This window comes from Galeopterus variegatus, unplaced genomic scaffold (genome assembly GCF_000696425.1).
Source record: "Galeopterus variegatus unplaced genomic scaffold, G_variegatus-3.0.2 Scaffold5165, whole genome shotgun sequence".
NCBI lineage: Eukaryota > Metazoa > Chordata > Mammalia > Dermoptera > Cynocephalidae > Galeopterus > Galeopterus variegatus.
The window spans coordinates 96,680-109,517 of NW_007731276.1; the positions used below are offsets into that span (position 1 = coordinate 96,680).

Here is a 12,838-nt window from a genome sequence, read left to right on the forward strand (position 1 = left end):
AAAAAAAAGTTGTAGGAGAAAGTGTTTTTTATCTGTATAAAAATGATGTTTTTATGTATGTGAAGTTACTGTCATTTATATTTGCTTAAGATCTGTAAATATACATTGACTTTAAAATATCAAAGGGAAACTAGAGAAGGAAAAGATGTCTGGTTCCTTTAAGAAACTATAACCCACCATAAAAAGAAGGGAAGGGGAAGGGGAAGTAGAAATAAAACCAATAGACATACACAAGCAAGTACAGAAGCCCGGACCGGGTTTAGGGATGGGCAGGGTCCAGGGCATGTGCTCCGTTCCTGTTTGCAGCCTGAAGGTCCTGAGTAGGACTCCAGGAGGGGAGGTCCTCTATTTGAAAAGTAAGGTCAGATTATTGGCAGAGGTAGTACTCTCTATCAGAGTAAGATAGATGGTGCTAGAAAAAAAGTCAACTTGACCTTTCTCAAACAAGAATGGTAGAAAAGAAAGGCCTCTACAACAATAGGAAGTTCAGAGAAGACAAAATAAATTACAGAATTTTAAAACTGAAACAAACGAGATGCTGTCCCCTCACCAAATTCACTCCCCCTCCCCCACACCTGCTATTTCATAAACCATGTATCAAAATCAGGGATAATTGATTTCTTTGGAGAATGCCGTCTAGATTCATTCATAGAGCAGTCTGCTTAGCCCAAGGTAGTCTTCAAAGGGAAGTTGGAGGTTTACAATACACCTGACGCATTAAAGGCCCTGAAAAGCCCTGCAGAGAAGCTCATTAATATAATTCAGTCTTTCCCCAATAGGCTTCTGCTTATTTATTTTTTTTAGACTATAGCTATTAATGTCTCATACAGTTAGTGTTCTGCTAAACATACTTGAGAAGTAACAAAGATCTGAATAATTCAGTCTTTCCCCAATAGGCTTCTGCTTATTTAATTTTTTTTAGACTATATCTATTAATGTCTCATACAGTTAGTGTTCTGCTAAACATACTTGAGAAGTAACAAAGATCTGAAATCTAACATCATTTCTGCCTTCTCTGTTTTTTTTCTCTCCTTCTCTCACACACACAGACACATTAATTTATGATATATACCTGTATATATTAACTGATGAGCAAATTGGTTAATGGATTGTGTATTCAATGTCCCACCATCTGTATCAGTGTGCTCAATCATCTCTATATATTAGAATCACCTGGAAAGCTCTTAAAATAAATCAGTGCCTGGGCCCCACTCCAATTTAATTGGTTTGGGGTCAAGCCTAGACATCTCCTTTTTAGAAAAGCTTCGCAGTTAATTCCGAAATGCAGATGAAATTGAGAATCACTGTCTAATGTCTAGAGCTCTGCCTTCAACTGGAGTCAGCTTTAATTAATCTCCTGCTTTAATTCTGTGATGTATATGCCATGCTCTATTATATTTTTGTTTTAGATATATTTCACGGAGTAATAAAAATAAAAGGAGAACAGTTGGTGGAAATTTAAGCTTGTCGTTAGTACGGATGACGGGCCATCTGGATAAGCAGTAAGGTTCTCTTGCTAAAGAATGTTTTCAAGGGGTGCGTAATTTTTATTATTAAACCAGTCAGTAAGGCACTTAATGTACAAGCACGCCTTCTAATTAGAGAAGGGTACATACTAATTAAGCAGTCACCTAATAATTATTCATTACCACTTATAAATGCTCACCTTTCACCCACATTCAAGTCTACTCTGAGGAATACCTGCAGCTCTAATGAACCCAAAACAGTTCTGATGGGTAGAGTTAAAAAGCAAAAACCATGATCATTTTGCATTGAACTCCGTGATCTTCTCAGTTACTGATGCGGATTTATACTTCTAGACATATAAATTACTTTGATTGCAAAAATCTTCACTTTGTCTTTTTATGATTGTGTTCAACACACCCTCAAATGCACATTTACACACACAAAGGCAGTTCAGTGAAAATGAATCCAGAATAAGGAGGCTCTGGCCATGATTTCAGCCACCATTTGGATGGTGGGATAGATTTTTCCCTGTTTTCAAGTATAGATCTGACATCGGATGACATATTAACCTTAGCTACATTTCCTAGCAGTTTTGAACTTCATGCTGCAGTATGGAGGGCACTTCAAAAAGTTCCTGGAAAAATGAAACTAAAAGATAATACAAATCTTAGCATGAACTTTTTGAGGTACTCTCATACTTCTATATTTTAACTTTGGTTTAAGCAATAAGTGATTCGAACAATTTACATATAGGGAAAGACAAACTTTTGGTGAAACATTTTAATGTGCACATCAAAATGATTTTTGAAGAACATTCTGCTTTGGACTGTGTCTATTCCCAGTGATTCACTTACCACTAGTGCTGCTCTCCCCTGTTAGAAATGCAAATACAGATTTAGTTTCAGAAAGCATCCCTGTAATAAAAGCTACAAGTTGAAAATCAGGCCACAGGCTACGCATTTTACACATCAAGCTGGAATTTTCCCTATGGGATTTTAATACATTACTTTAAGACCTTATTTCTCCAGAATGCAAAGAACGTGATATACAATCAAAGGTTCAGGTATATTGTAAAGGTCACCCCACTGTCACAAAAATGAACTACCACAGGACACTGCAGCTTAAAAATGTTCGAAGTCCAGTAGAGGAAAAAAAAATCATTTCGACCAGGAGAGTAATGAACTGGGTTGCTTCATCCAGCAGCACAGGCCACATCCCTTCTGTTAGCCAAAGTTTGTCAGATTGCTTTAGATTTTTTTGGAACAAGGGAGAAAAATAAGACCTGCCCCCTCCAGCTCTTTTTGTTTATCATGGCTTTGTCTACGTTCTCACTTGGTTTCACCATGTAGATTAAACCAGTGGATCAATTCAGTGAAGCCAATTTTCAATTTAGTAAAAATCATGAAAATATCTATTTTTTCTATTATGAAAAGGCTCAAGTCAGTCAAAACTCTACGGATAAGGTCTGCCATAAGACCGTCAAGAGCAAGAGGATTTCATCGGATTGTCATCAAAAGTAATTTTTGTTAATGCAGAGCTGCAGACTATTCTGAGTGCAAAATAAGAGAATTCTATTAAATATGTTAGAGACATCTACGTCTATCTGAATATTTTTGATGAGACTCAAAATGAAGGGAATCAGAAGGGTCATATAATTTGGATATTTCTTGTACAATAGGTAATCAGCCATTGAGTTTTTTTCCCTGGAATTCTTCATCAGACTTCTTTACTGCTTTATGCAGTAACAGACATCACCTATTTTTCATGGCTTTGACATTTGTTTCTCAGCAATCTGTTTTCTAAAATAGATGACATTTGATTAAGCTCACTATTCATAAACACTTTTAAATCAAACTGCAGAGGTATAGGATCTACACAACTAGATGCATTTTTTAATATCAAAAAACTTGAGAAGTTACAATTGTACATATCACAGAATCAAAAAAAAACTTTTCTAATGATTCCATTCCATAAAAGGTATCATTTTTTTCTGTACATTTAGAATAAATACACCAAATTTTAATAATTTTATAGTTTTTATTATTCTTTAGTAAAAAAAATTACATCAGTATTAAAGAAGCTTAACAAATTATTAGATTGACGGAACACACCAAAATATTATTTTTCAAGCAAAGTGAAATTAATTTTAAAATTTTAGTTTTTCTTTCCTAACAACAGTCTTTATAAATTTCTATTTTTCATTGATCTTTAAAATGAAATCCACGAGTAGATGTATTACTTTAACAGTAGGAATAATATTGTGGATAGATGCTATATAGTTTTATAGAAAATGCAAAACCATTACTGGAGATTTATACACTGTAGGATAAGATGAACATAGAACCTAATCTTGAAGATCTGGGACTATTGTTATCACTTAGTTTTGATGGAATAACACATGGAGATGAACATACTAGACTGGATCCACTACAAGAAAGAAAATATTTTCCATCTGATTTTTAAATACTGAAAGCTGTCCTTCCCTTTGCCAATTATAATATGCAGAATTTGTTGGTCTGTAGCCATATTCAAATCACATTTGCTTTAACAACAACACATGTAAAGTTAAATGACCTATATGGTATGTTCGCATCTGAAGTGACTATATTTTTAATTAAAACAATTGATCACTGAAAGTGTTTATCTAAGAAGCATTTAGCTTTAAATTTAAAGAGCTTCCACCTTTGCATGTATCTCATGGAATCTAGTTGTCAAGAAGCAGAGAGGGAAACATTCTAGTTAATTACTAGATAAAGAAGATAGAAGGGAGAAAATTCTAGAAATTCCAGTGATCATGGATGGAATTGGGGAAGAAGTTGAGAGATTCCAAGCTTAAATAAATTCTGGTGTCTTCTTGAGGTTTTAAAATGACTTCTAAGACAAGAACAAGGTGGCCAGGTTATTTTATTTTTAACTTAGATCTTATTTTGTAATAGAAAACATTACAGAAATAGTCTACAGAAAGGAATTGATCACTGAATTTACAGAAACCATGTTTTCCTGTAAAATCAGAGTTGGAAGAAAAGCAATTGGAAAGGTCAGTAGCCAAGGAGCATCATTTTTTGACTGGGAGCTAAGAATAATTTTGTTATCGTTCGTGTGTCAGTATATGGCATTTCAATCTTATTTTTAATAAAGTTATTGCTTTAATATTTTATTTATTATATTTCCACCATAACATTATTCCCTGCCTATTATATTAATAATGAAAAAAAGTCCATGTACACTCATCATTAAAATAACTACATCAGATCATAAGACCCACTAAATTTTCAGCTTTCTCACCTCTGCTCAGTCATGGTTCCCCACACGGGTACAGTCCTCTCATTCTTTAATCATCTAATTTCTGAAGATGTTTGAGCCATGTACACTTGCTCACAAAATCCTGGCCCAGTCAAGAAGTAAAGAATAGAACTTTACGGCAAATCAGTCTCATCTCAGCACAGACTGTGCTGAGCAGTGTTCTGGCCAGTGTTCTGCGCTCTGACATGTTTCTTTCAGTATTTCTTCCCTTAAGGAGTTTCCCCGTGAGGCGTCTTCATGCCTCTATAATCCCACAATCTTCCATCCTCCTTAATAGGGATCTGGAAGAAAATGCCCCTTTCCATCTATGTGCATGTGATTCTCAATCCATTAACAGCCACACCCTTATGGGTAGGTGCAAACTCCCATGTGGAGAATTAAACCTTTTCTGGTGTGGGTCACTTGGGAAGGTGACTTGTCTCGCTGACATAAGGGACGCTGTTACATGGGCGACAGAGACAACATGAGCTCCCAGTAGAGGGAATAGGATGCCTACTTCACAAGTGTTATGATACCATCACACTTGGAGAAGATCTGGGGTGCACGAAGAAGGGAAATTCAGGGAGATCTTTCTTTTTTCTGGTGACTTAATTTCAGTCATATGTTCTTTACAAAAGCTTTGGCATTTTCTTTATATGAATACAGGATATTTCACACTGAATATAATCCTAGATATCATTCCCTTCGCAGATGAGATCTGATTTTTTTGGAAATGTCTTATCAGTTGTTTTCATCTATGTAAATGATTCATCTTTATCTGGATTTTACCTCGTACGACAGTGGTAGGGGGCGTGGATGTGGGAACACGAAGGTCTATGAGACCGAACGAGCTCGGGAAGAAATTGGGGGCAGGTAGAGAAGATACTGAACCCCAGGCCTGGACCAGAACCCTCCAATCTAAGGAGATAGAGGAGAGACAGCTGGAGTGGAAGGAGGACAGAGCGCACAGCATCCTTAGAGACGGCGAGGAAGTGCCCAGGAAGCTGAGGAACCAGCCCTGTCCAGGATGGCTGGTGGTCCCAGGCCGTGGATGCGGGGAATCCAACACTGGATATGGAAATGCACACATCGCTGGTGGAGAGACGGCGAGGAAGTGCCCAGGAAGCTGAGGAACCAGCCCTGTCCAGGATGGCTGGGGGTCCCAGGCCGTGGATGCGGGGAATCCAACACTGGATATGGAAATGCACACATCGCTGGTGACGTCCACAGAAGGACTGAGGTTGAGGCACGAGTGCAAAGGTTTCATTAGAGTGGTTTCCAGAGAGAAGGGGAGAAGCATTTGAGATAATAAATCAAGACAAGCCTTTTGTGGGTTTTTGATACTAAGGAAAGCAGTAAATTGGGAGTATCCTAGAGAGGAAATCAGATTTCGTTTTGGTTAGATTTGAGTTACTTTTCATTTCTGAAGATGTTATAGGATAAAGAAAATTTTATGTTTTTATGTAAGAAATTAAGATATTAAGATGAAGAAATAACATATTTGTTTCTCGGTGGGAATATCTTGTGTGAAGAGAAAACTTGACAGTCGGAGGAACATAGACACTTTTCTGATAAAGAAAATAGTTTCTACAATAAAATGTTTAGACTTGTTATTATTTCTGGAAGAAACCCCACGTTCCTTCTTGCCCATCACCCACGTACNAAGACAAGCCTTTTGTGGGTTTTTGATACTAAGGAAAGCAGTAAATTGGGAGTATCCTAGAGAGGAAATCAGATTTCGTTTTGGTTAGATTTGAGTTACTTTTCATTTTTGAAGATGTTATAGGATAAAGAAAATTTTATGTTTTTATGTAAGAAATTAAGATATTAAGATGAAGAAATAACATTTGTTTCTCGGTGGGAATATCTTGTGGGAAGAGAAAACTCGATAGTCGGAGGAACATAGACACTTTTCTGATAAAGAAAATAGTTTCTACAATAAAATGCTTAGACTTGTTATTATTTCTGGAAGAAACCCCACGTTCCTTCTTGCCCATCACCCACGTACAACCAGAAATGAGGGACACAAGAAAGCCATCACGTGTCTCTGCCATCTCGTGATAAACCCCGCTTCTTCTACCTTCATTTCTTAAGCAGAGTCCAAACACATTTTCCTTTTGGAAATATTTTTTAACTGCTCAAATATGTTTGCAGCTCAGTATGTGTAAGTTAATGCTGTAATTATACTTTTTGTTGTTTTTAAAATAGTCACGTTAAATTGCATAGTCAGGCAATATGATGTCAAACAATAGGAAAGGAAACTCTTTGACTTCTCAGGGTTTACCTTGATAGACTAAATGGACGCAGAACGTTCCCGAGTCAGTGTTTCACCACCTGCAACTGTGTCGTTGAACGAGCGGATACGCAGTGCTGTGTTATCTCGTGAATGGTTTTCTTTCTTCCCCCACAACAGCTTTGTGTCAACATCACCAACGAGAAGATGCACCACTATATCAATGACCTGCTTTTTCTCCACGAGCAAACAGAATGTGTCCAAGAGGGAGTTACCATGGAAACAGCATATTCTCCTGGTAACCAGGCTGGAGTTTTGGATTTTTTTTTCCAGGTATGCATATAATATACTTAGATACTTAACAGAATACATGCGTTGAAATCTATTGAAGACAAAATTTTCTTTCAGGAGGCCTTATTTTTGAGATATCTTGATATGTGAGATTCAGCAATGTACTTAAAATCTTTCAAAATCTACTGAGAAGCACATATTTTTTTCTGAGGGAACATTTGAAGGATCACCAGGTCATTGAAAGGAAAAGAAATATCAGGTCATTCTGATATTAAAATACTCACCAATGTTTACTCCACATTGTGAAAACTCTCCTTTTGGCAGTTACAAGTGCCCAATGTACAAAATTGATTTTTTGTAAAATAACTCCTAAGATGAATGATATCATAAAACATATTCAGAATCTTTTTTGTTTTCAAAGTTTCAAAAATTCAAATTTGGAAAAATTGGCAGGAAAAACGTATACACACATGTGTAATATTTGATTAAATTAAGAGTCTGGGGGCATCTTCAGGTGTTTATAATTTTCTTAGTTGTTTTACATTACAATGAAAAAGATTTTTGATGCAATATCTTTGTCCTATAAGCAAAAGCCCTTCATGTAAACAGCAATGCCTATTTACTAATATGGGAAGACATTATATGGATTTACCATAATCTCTCTAGACGCTTGAACATTGTTTAAAATAGACACCATTCAACTATGTGGAGAGCACAATAGTTCATTCTCTGCCCTCTGCTACTGTAGAGGTAGATTTCTAAACTGCTTTATTTTGTGCATTTTTCTAATATTGTAACATACTCTTGTTTATTCTACCAACTTGTCCACGTTCTTTTTTCTAAATTACAGCAGAAGCCCCCTTCCTAAAGAAAGCCCTCCCTCATCATGACACCCATAGTACCTAATTTACCTATTTAAGTTTAAAAATTTCTTCAAACTTGCAAGACTGTACACTTAACTGCATACGTAAAGCCTCGGGCACCCACCACCCTCATCTTAGCTCTGTCCTTGACTGCTAAGCAGTGGTCTTCACAATGAAGGAACTTCTCTCTTTGGTTATCATCCTTGAGGTTTTGTCTTTGGAATGATTATTTCAATAGTGGGACCTCATCACTAAGAGTTGGAAATAACGGTGGGCATTTCTAACTGCCATTTCTATCTGACACCCATGAAATTGGCAAATATTGCACAAATCCAGGGTGAAACTTCCAGTTTGGTCTGTAAAAATTGTAAATCTTTATATATCAGGCAAGCATATAGTCTACAATACAAAGTGCACTTACTTCTTCCTTTCTAATAATCCATAATCCTTCACTACTCACCAACATTTAGATATTTGCATAGGCCATTTTCATATCTCAATGATTGTATATTGGTGTTACGCAAGGGGAGGGGTTGATCCAGATTCTTACCAAATTCTGAAAGTGTCTGGTACATTTTGCTGTGCTCTAGTATTTTATGCCTTTTGGCATTTAATTGAAACTGCATATGATAACGTTTCACATGCAATAGAACCATTCAGCCTCTCCTAAACCTTTACTAATGAAAGAAATAAAATCATTTCTTCCTTTTCTTTTGACTCATTTCCCATGTCCTATTATCTTTTCTAAACACTGTGGCAAGTGTTCAAAGTCTAGAAGGCTGATTATCACTACTCTTTCATGGCTTTATTTCATACATCCAGAAAACATAACACACAAGGTTTAAAAAAAAAAATTGGAGACAATACAAATTATAATGCTTAAAAAAAAATCTTGCTAGTAACCAGCCACCTTATCCTTGGAGAAGTCATCTTGCTTTTTAGAGCAGAGTTATTTAGCTCTTTATGAATTGATCTCTTCCCTTACATTAATTTGAAGCCTTGTCTTTGAATTACTGAAACACCCATTAAATGCTTTACCAAATGAACATTCTCACCCCCAAAGAGGAGGTCGGTCACGGCCCCTGAAACATGAACGTACCTGGAGACAGCCTTGAAATACCCTATTTGTACATCAAGAGCTTGTCTGAATGTGCTTGTGTAGATGTTTGTGTGTGGACATGTAATGATACGTAGAGAGCAAGTGTCACGACAGGCTGTGCAGATTGATAGATGCGGGCAACCACTTATACTATCATGACATCAACATTTTACTAACTCTTTAGCAGATAGGTTGCTACGAATTGAAATAAATTATTGCTTGATTTTAAAAACATCACAGACAGGACCAGTCCTTGGCAAACTCCTCAAATAGACTGTTTCTTTTAAAGTTTCTTGCTATCCATTTTGGAGAGCTATATACGTCTTTATTTCCTCACCTCTGGGCTCTTCATAGGGGCTCTTCATGGGGTTCCTGGCCACTCGGAGATTCTTGCCATGTATTGTACGAAACTGACTGTTGGGCTGGCTGGTATTCCTAGTCAGGGACTTTCTTCTCCAAATTTCCTTATTGAAAAACATTTTTCTATTGGTAATGAAAGTCTNAGAATCTTTTTTGTTTTCAAAGTTTCAAAAATTCAAATTTGGAAAAATTGGCAGGAAAAACGTATACACACATGTGTAATATTTGATTAAATTAAGAGTCTGGGGGCATCTTCAGGTGTTTATAATTTTCTTAGTTGTTTTACATTACAATGAAAAAGATTTTTGATGCAATATCTTTGTCCTATAAGCAAAAGCCCTTCATGTAAACAGCAATGCCTATTTACTAATATGGGAAGACATTATATGGATTTACCATAATCTCTCTAGACGCTTGAACATTGTTTAAAATAGACACCATTCAACTATGTGGAGAGCACAATAGTTCATTCTCTGCCCTCTGCTACTGTAGAGGTAGATTTCTAAACTGCTTTATTTTGTGCATTTTTCTAATATTGTAACATACTCTTGTTTATTCTACCAACTTGTCCACGTTCTTTTTTCTAAATTACAGCAGAAGCCCCCTTCCTAAAGAAAGCCCTCCCTCATCATGACACCCATAGTACCTAATTTACCTATTTAAGTTTAAAAATTTCTTCAAACTTGCAAGACTGTACACTTAACTGCATACGTAAAGCCTCGGGCACCCACCACCCTCATCTTAGCTCTGTCCTTGACTGCTAAGCAGTGGTCTTCACAATGAAGGAACTTCTCTCTTTGGTTATCATCCTTGAGGTTTTGTCTTTGGAATGATTATTTCAATAGTGGGACCTCATCACTAAGAGTTGGAAATAACGGTGGGCATTTCTAACTGCCATTTCTATCTGACACCCATGAAATTGGCAAATATTGCACAAATCCAGGGTGAAACTTCCAGTTTGGTCTGTAAAAATTGTAAATCTTTATATATCAGGCAAGCATATAGTCTACAATACAAAGTGCACTTACTTCTTCCTTTCTAATAATCCATAATCCTTCACTACTCACCAACATTTAGATATTTGCATAGGCCATTTTCATATCTCAATGATTGTATATTGGTGTTACGCAAGGGGAGGGGTTGATCCAGATTCTTACCAAATTCTGAAAGTGTCTGGTACATTTTGCTGTGCTCTAGTATTTTATGCCTTTTGGCATTTAATTGAAACTGCATATGATAACGTTTCACATGCAATAGAACCATTCAGCCTCTCCTAAACCTTTACTAATGAAAGAAATAAAATCATTTCTTCCTTTTCTTTTGACTCATTTCCCATGTCCTATTATCTTTTCTAAACACTGTGGCAAGTGTTCAAAGTCTAGAAGGCTGATTATCACTACTCTTTCATGGCTTTATTTCATACATCCAGAAAACATAACACACAAGGTTTAAAAAAAAAAATTGGAGACAATACAAATTATAATGCTTAAAAAAAAATCTTGCTAGTAACCAGCCACCTTATCCTTGGAGAAGTCATCTTGCTTTTTAGAGCAGAGTTATTTAGCTCTTTATGAATTGATCTCTTCCCTTACATTAATTTGAAGCCTTGTCTTTGAATTACTGAAACACCCATTAAATGCTTTACCAAATGAACATTCTCACCCCCAAAGAGGAGGTCGGTCACGGCCCCTGAAACATGAACGTACCTGGAGACAGCCTTGAAATACCCTATTTGTACATCAAGAGCTTGTCTGAATGTGCTTGTGTAGATGTTTGTGTGTGGACATGTAATGATACGTAGAGAGCAAGTGTCACGACAGGCTGTGCAGATTGATAGATGCGGGCAACCACTTATACTATCATGACATCAACATTTTACTAACTCTTTAGCAGATAGGTTGCTATGAATTGAAATAAAGTATTGCTTGATTTTAAAAACACCACAGACAGGACCAGTCCTTGGCAAACTCCTCAAATAGACTGTTTCTTTTAAAGTTTCTTGCTATCCATTTTGGAGAGCTATATACGTCTTTATTTCCTCACCTCTGGGCTCTTCATAGGGGCTCTTCATGGGGTCCCTGGCCACTCGGAGATTCTTGCCATGTATTGTACGAAACTGACTGTTGGGCTGGCTGGTATTCCTAGTAGAGAGCTATATACGTCTTTATTTCCTCACCTCTGGGCTCTTCATAGGGGCTCTTCATGGGGTTCCTGGCCACTCGGAGATTCTTGCCATGTATTGTACGAAACTGACTGTTGGGCTGGCTGGTATTCCTAGTAAGGGACTTTCTTCTCCAAATTTCCTTATTGAAAAACATTTTTCTATTGGTAATGAAAGTCTTTGCAGGTAGTGCTGACCTTGGGTGACTTCTGGAGGTGGTGAACTTGCTTTTCACAGGCATTCCCAATTCCTTCCTACGGCTGCTCTCCAGTTCTTTTGTCCTTCTATCCTTTCCTCCCCAGGGAGGCTGTTCGGTTTCTCATTCTGGAGAGGGCTGTCATAGTTATCCAATAGCTCCAAAAGAATGCCCTCTGGTCTGGGAACCCCCAGGGCTGTGTCTTTCCCATTGCTGGCATAATTAACTTCTACCCCCTGTGTGTGGCAAGGGAGTGATCTCTCTCTTCGCAGCACTCAGACAACTGTGTGTTGTCTTTGGATTTTCTTCAGTATCAGTAGGAGACTCTGAAGGGCTTAAAACAACTGAAATATTTAAGACAAAAAGAAATGACCTTCTATTTGTTAAAGAAATGACATTATAAAAGTCTTTGGTATTATGGTTTGGTAACCTCAGGTCAAAATGCAAACTGAAATCACTACAGGGTGAATATATATCTCTTCACTTCCTAAAAAGAATTATTTTTATGGTATTCATAGCTAAAAGTGCACTGAGCTGGTGTGAAGAATTAAGATATTTGACAGATTAATGTAAAGAAATAGTATTAATTACCTTATTCAAAAAGATAGATTTGATATGCTAACAGACAAACATTCCTAGGAGACCTAAAAGAAAAGATCAGGGCCGGCCCTGTGGCTCACTCGGGAGAGTGTGGCGCTGGGAGCACAGCAGCGCTGGGAGCACCAAGGCTGTGGGTTCGGATCCTATATAGGAATGGCCAGTGTGCTCACTGGCTGAGCGCGGTGCGGGCGACACCATGCCAAGGGTTCTGATTCCCTTACTGGTCACACACACACACACACAAAGATCAACTGTACTAGGTAAAAAGTTGTTCAACTCTTGTCTA

The 12,838-nt window shown here is 37.2% G+C and overlaps 1 protein-coding gene across 1 annotated transcript in view; it reads left to right on the forward strand.

The window, feature by feature from the left end:
- Positions 1 to 12,838, forward strand: part of MYO16 (myosin XVI) — a gene marked incomplete at both ends in the record, with an annotated part of 268,499 nt that overhangs the window by 88,781 nt on the left and 166,880 nt on the right. The window contains one exon of the mRNA XM_008589028.1: positions 7,163 to 7,315. Within this exon, the coding sequence (XP_008587250.1) occupies positions 7,163 to 7,315 (153 nt within the window). The remainder of the gene's footprint in view (positions 1 to 7,162; positions 7,316 to 12,838) is intronic.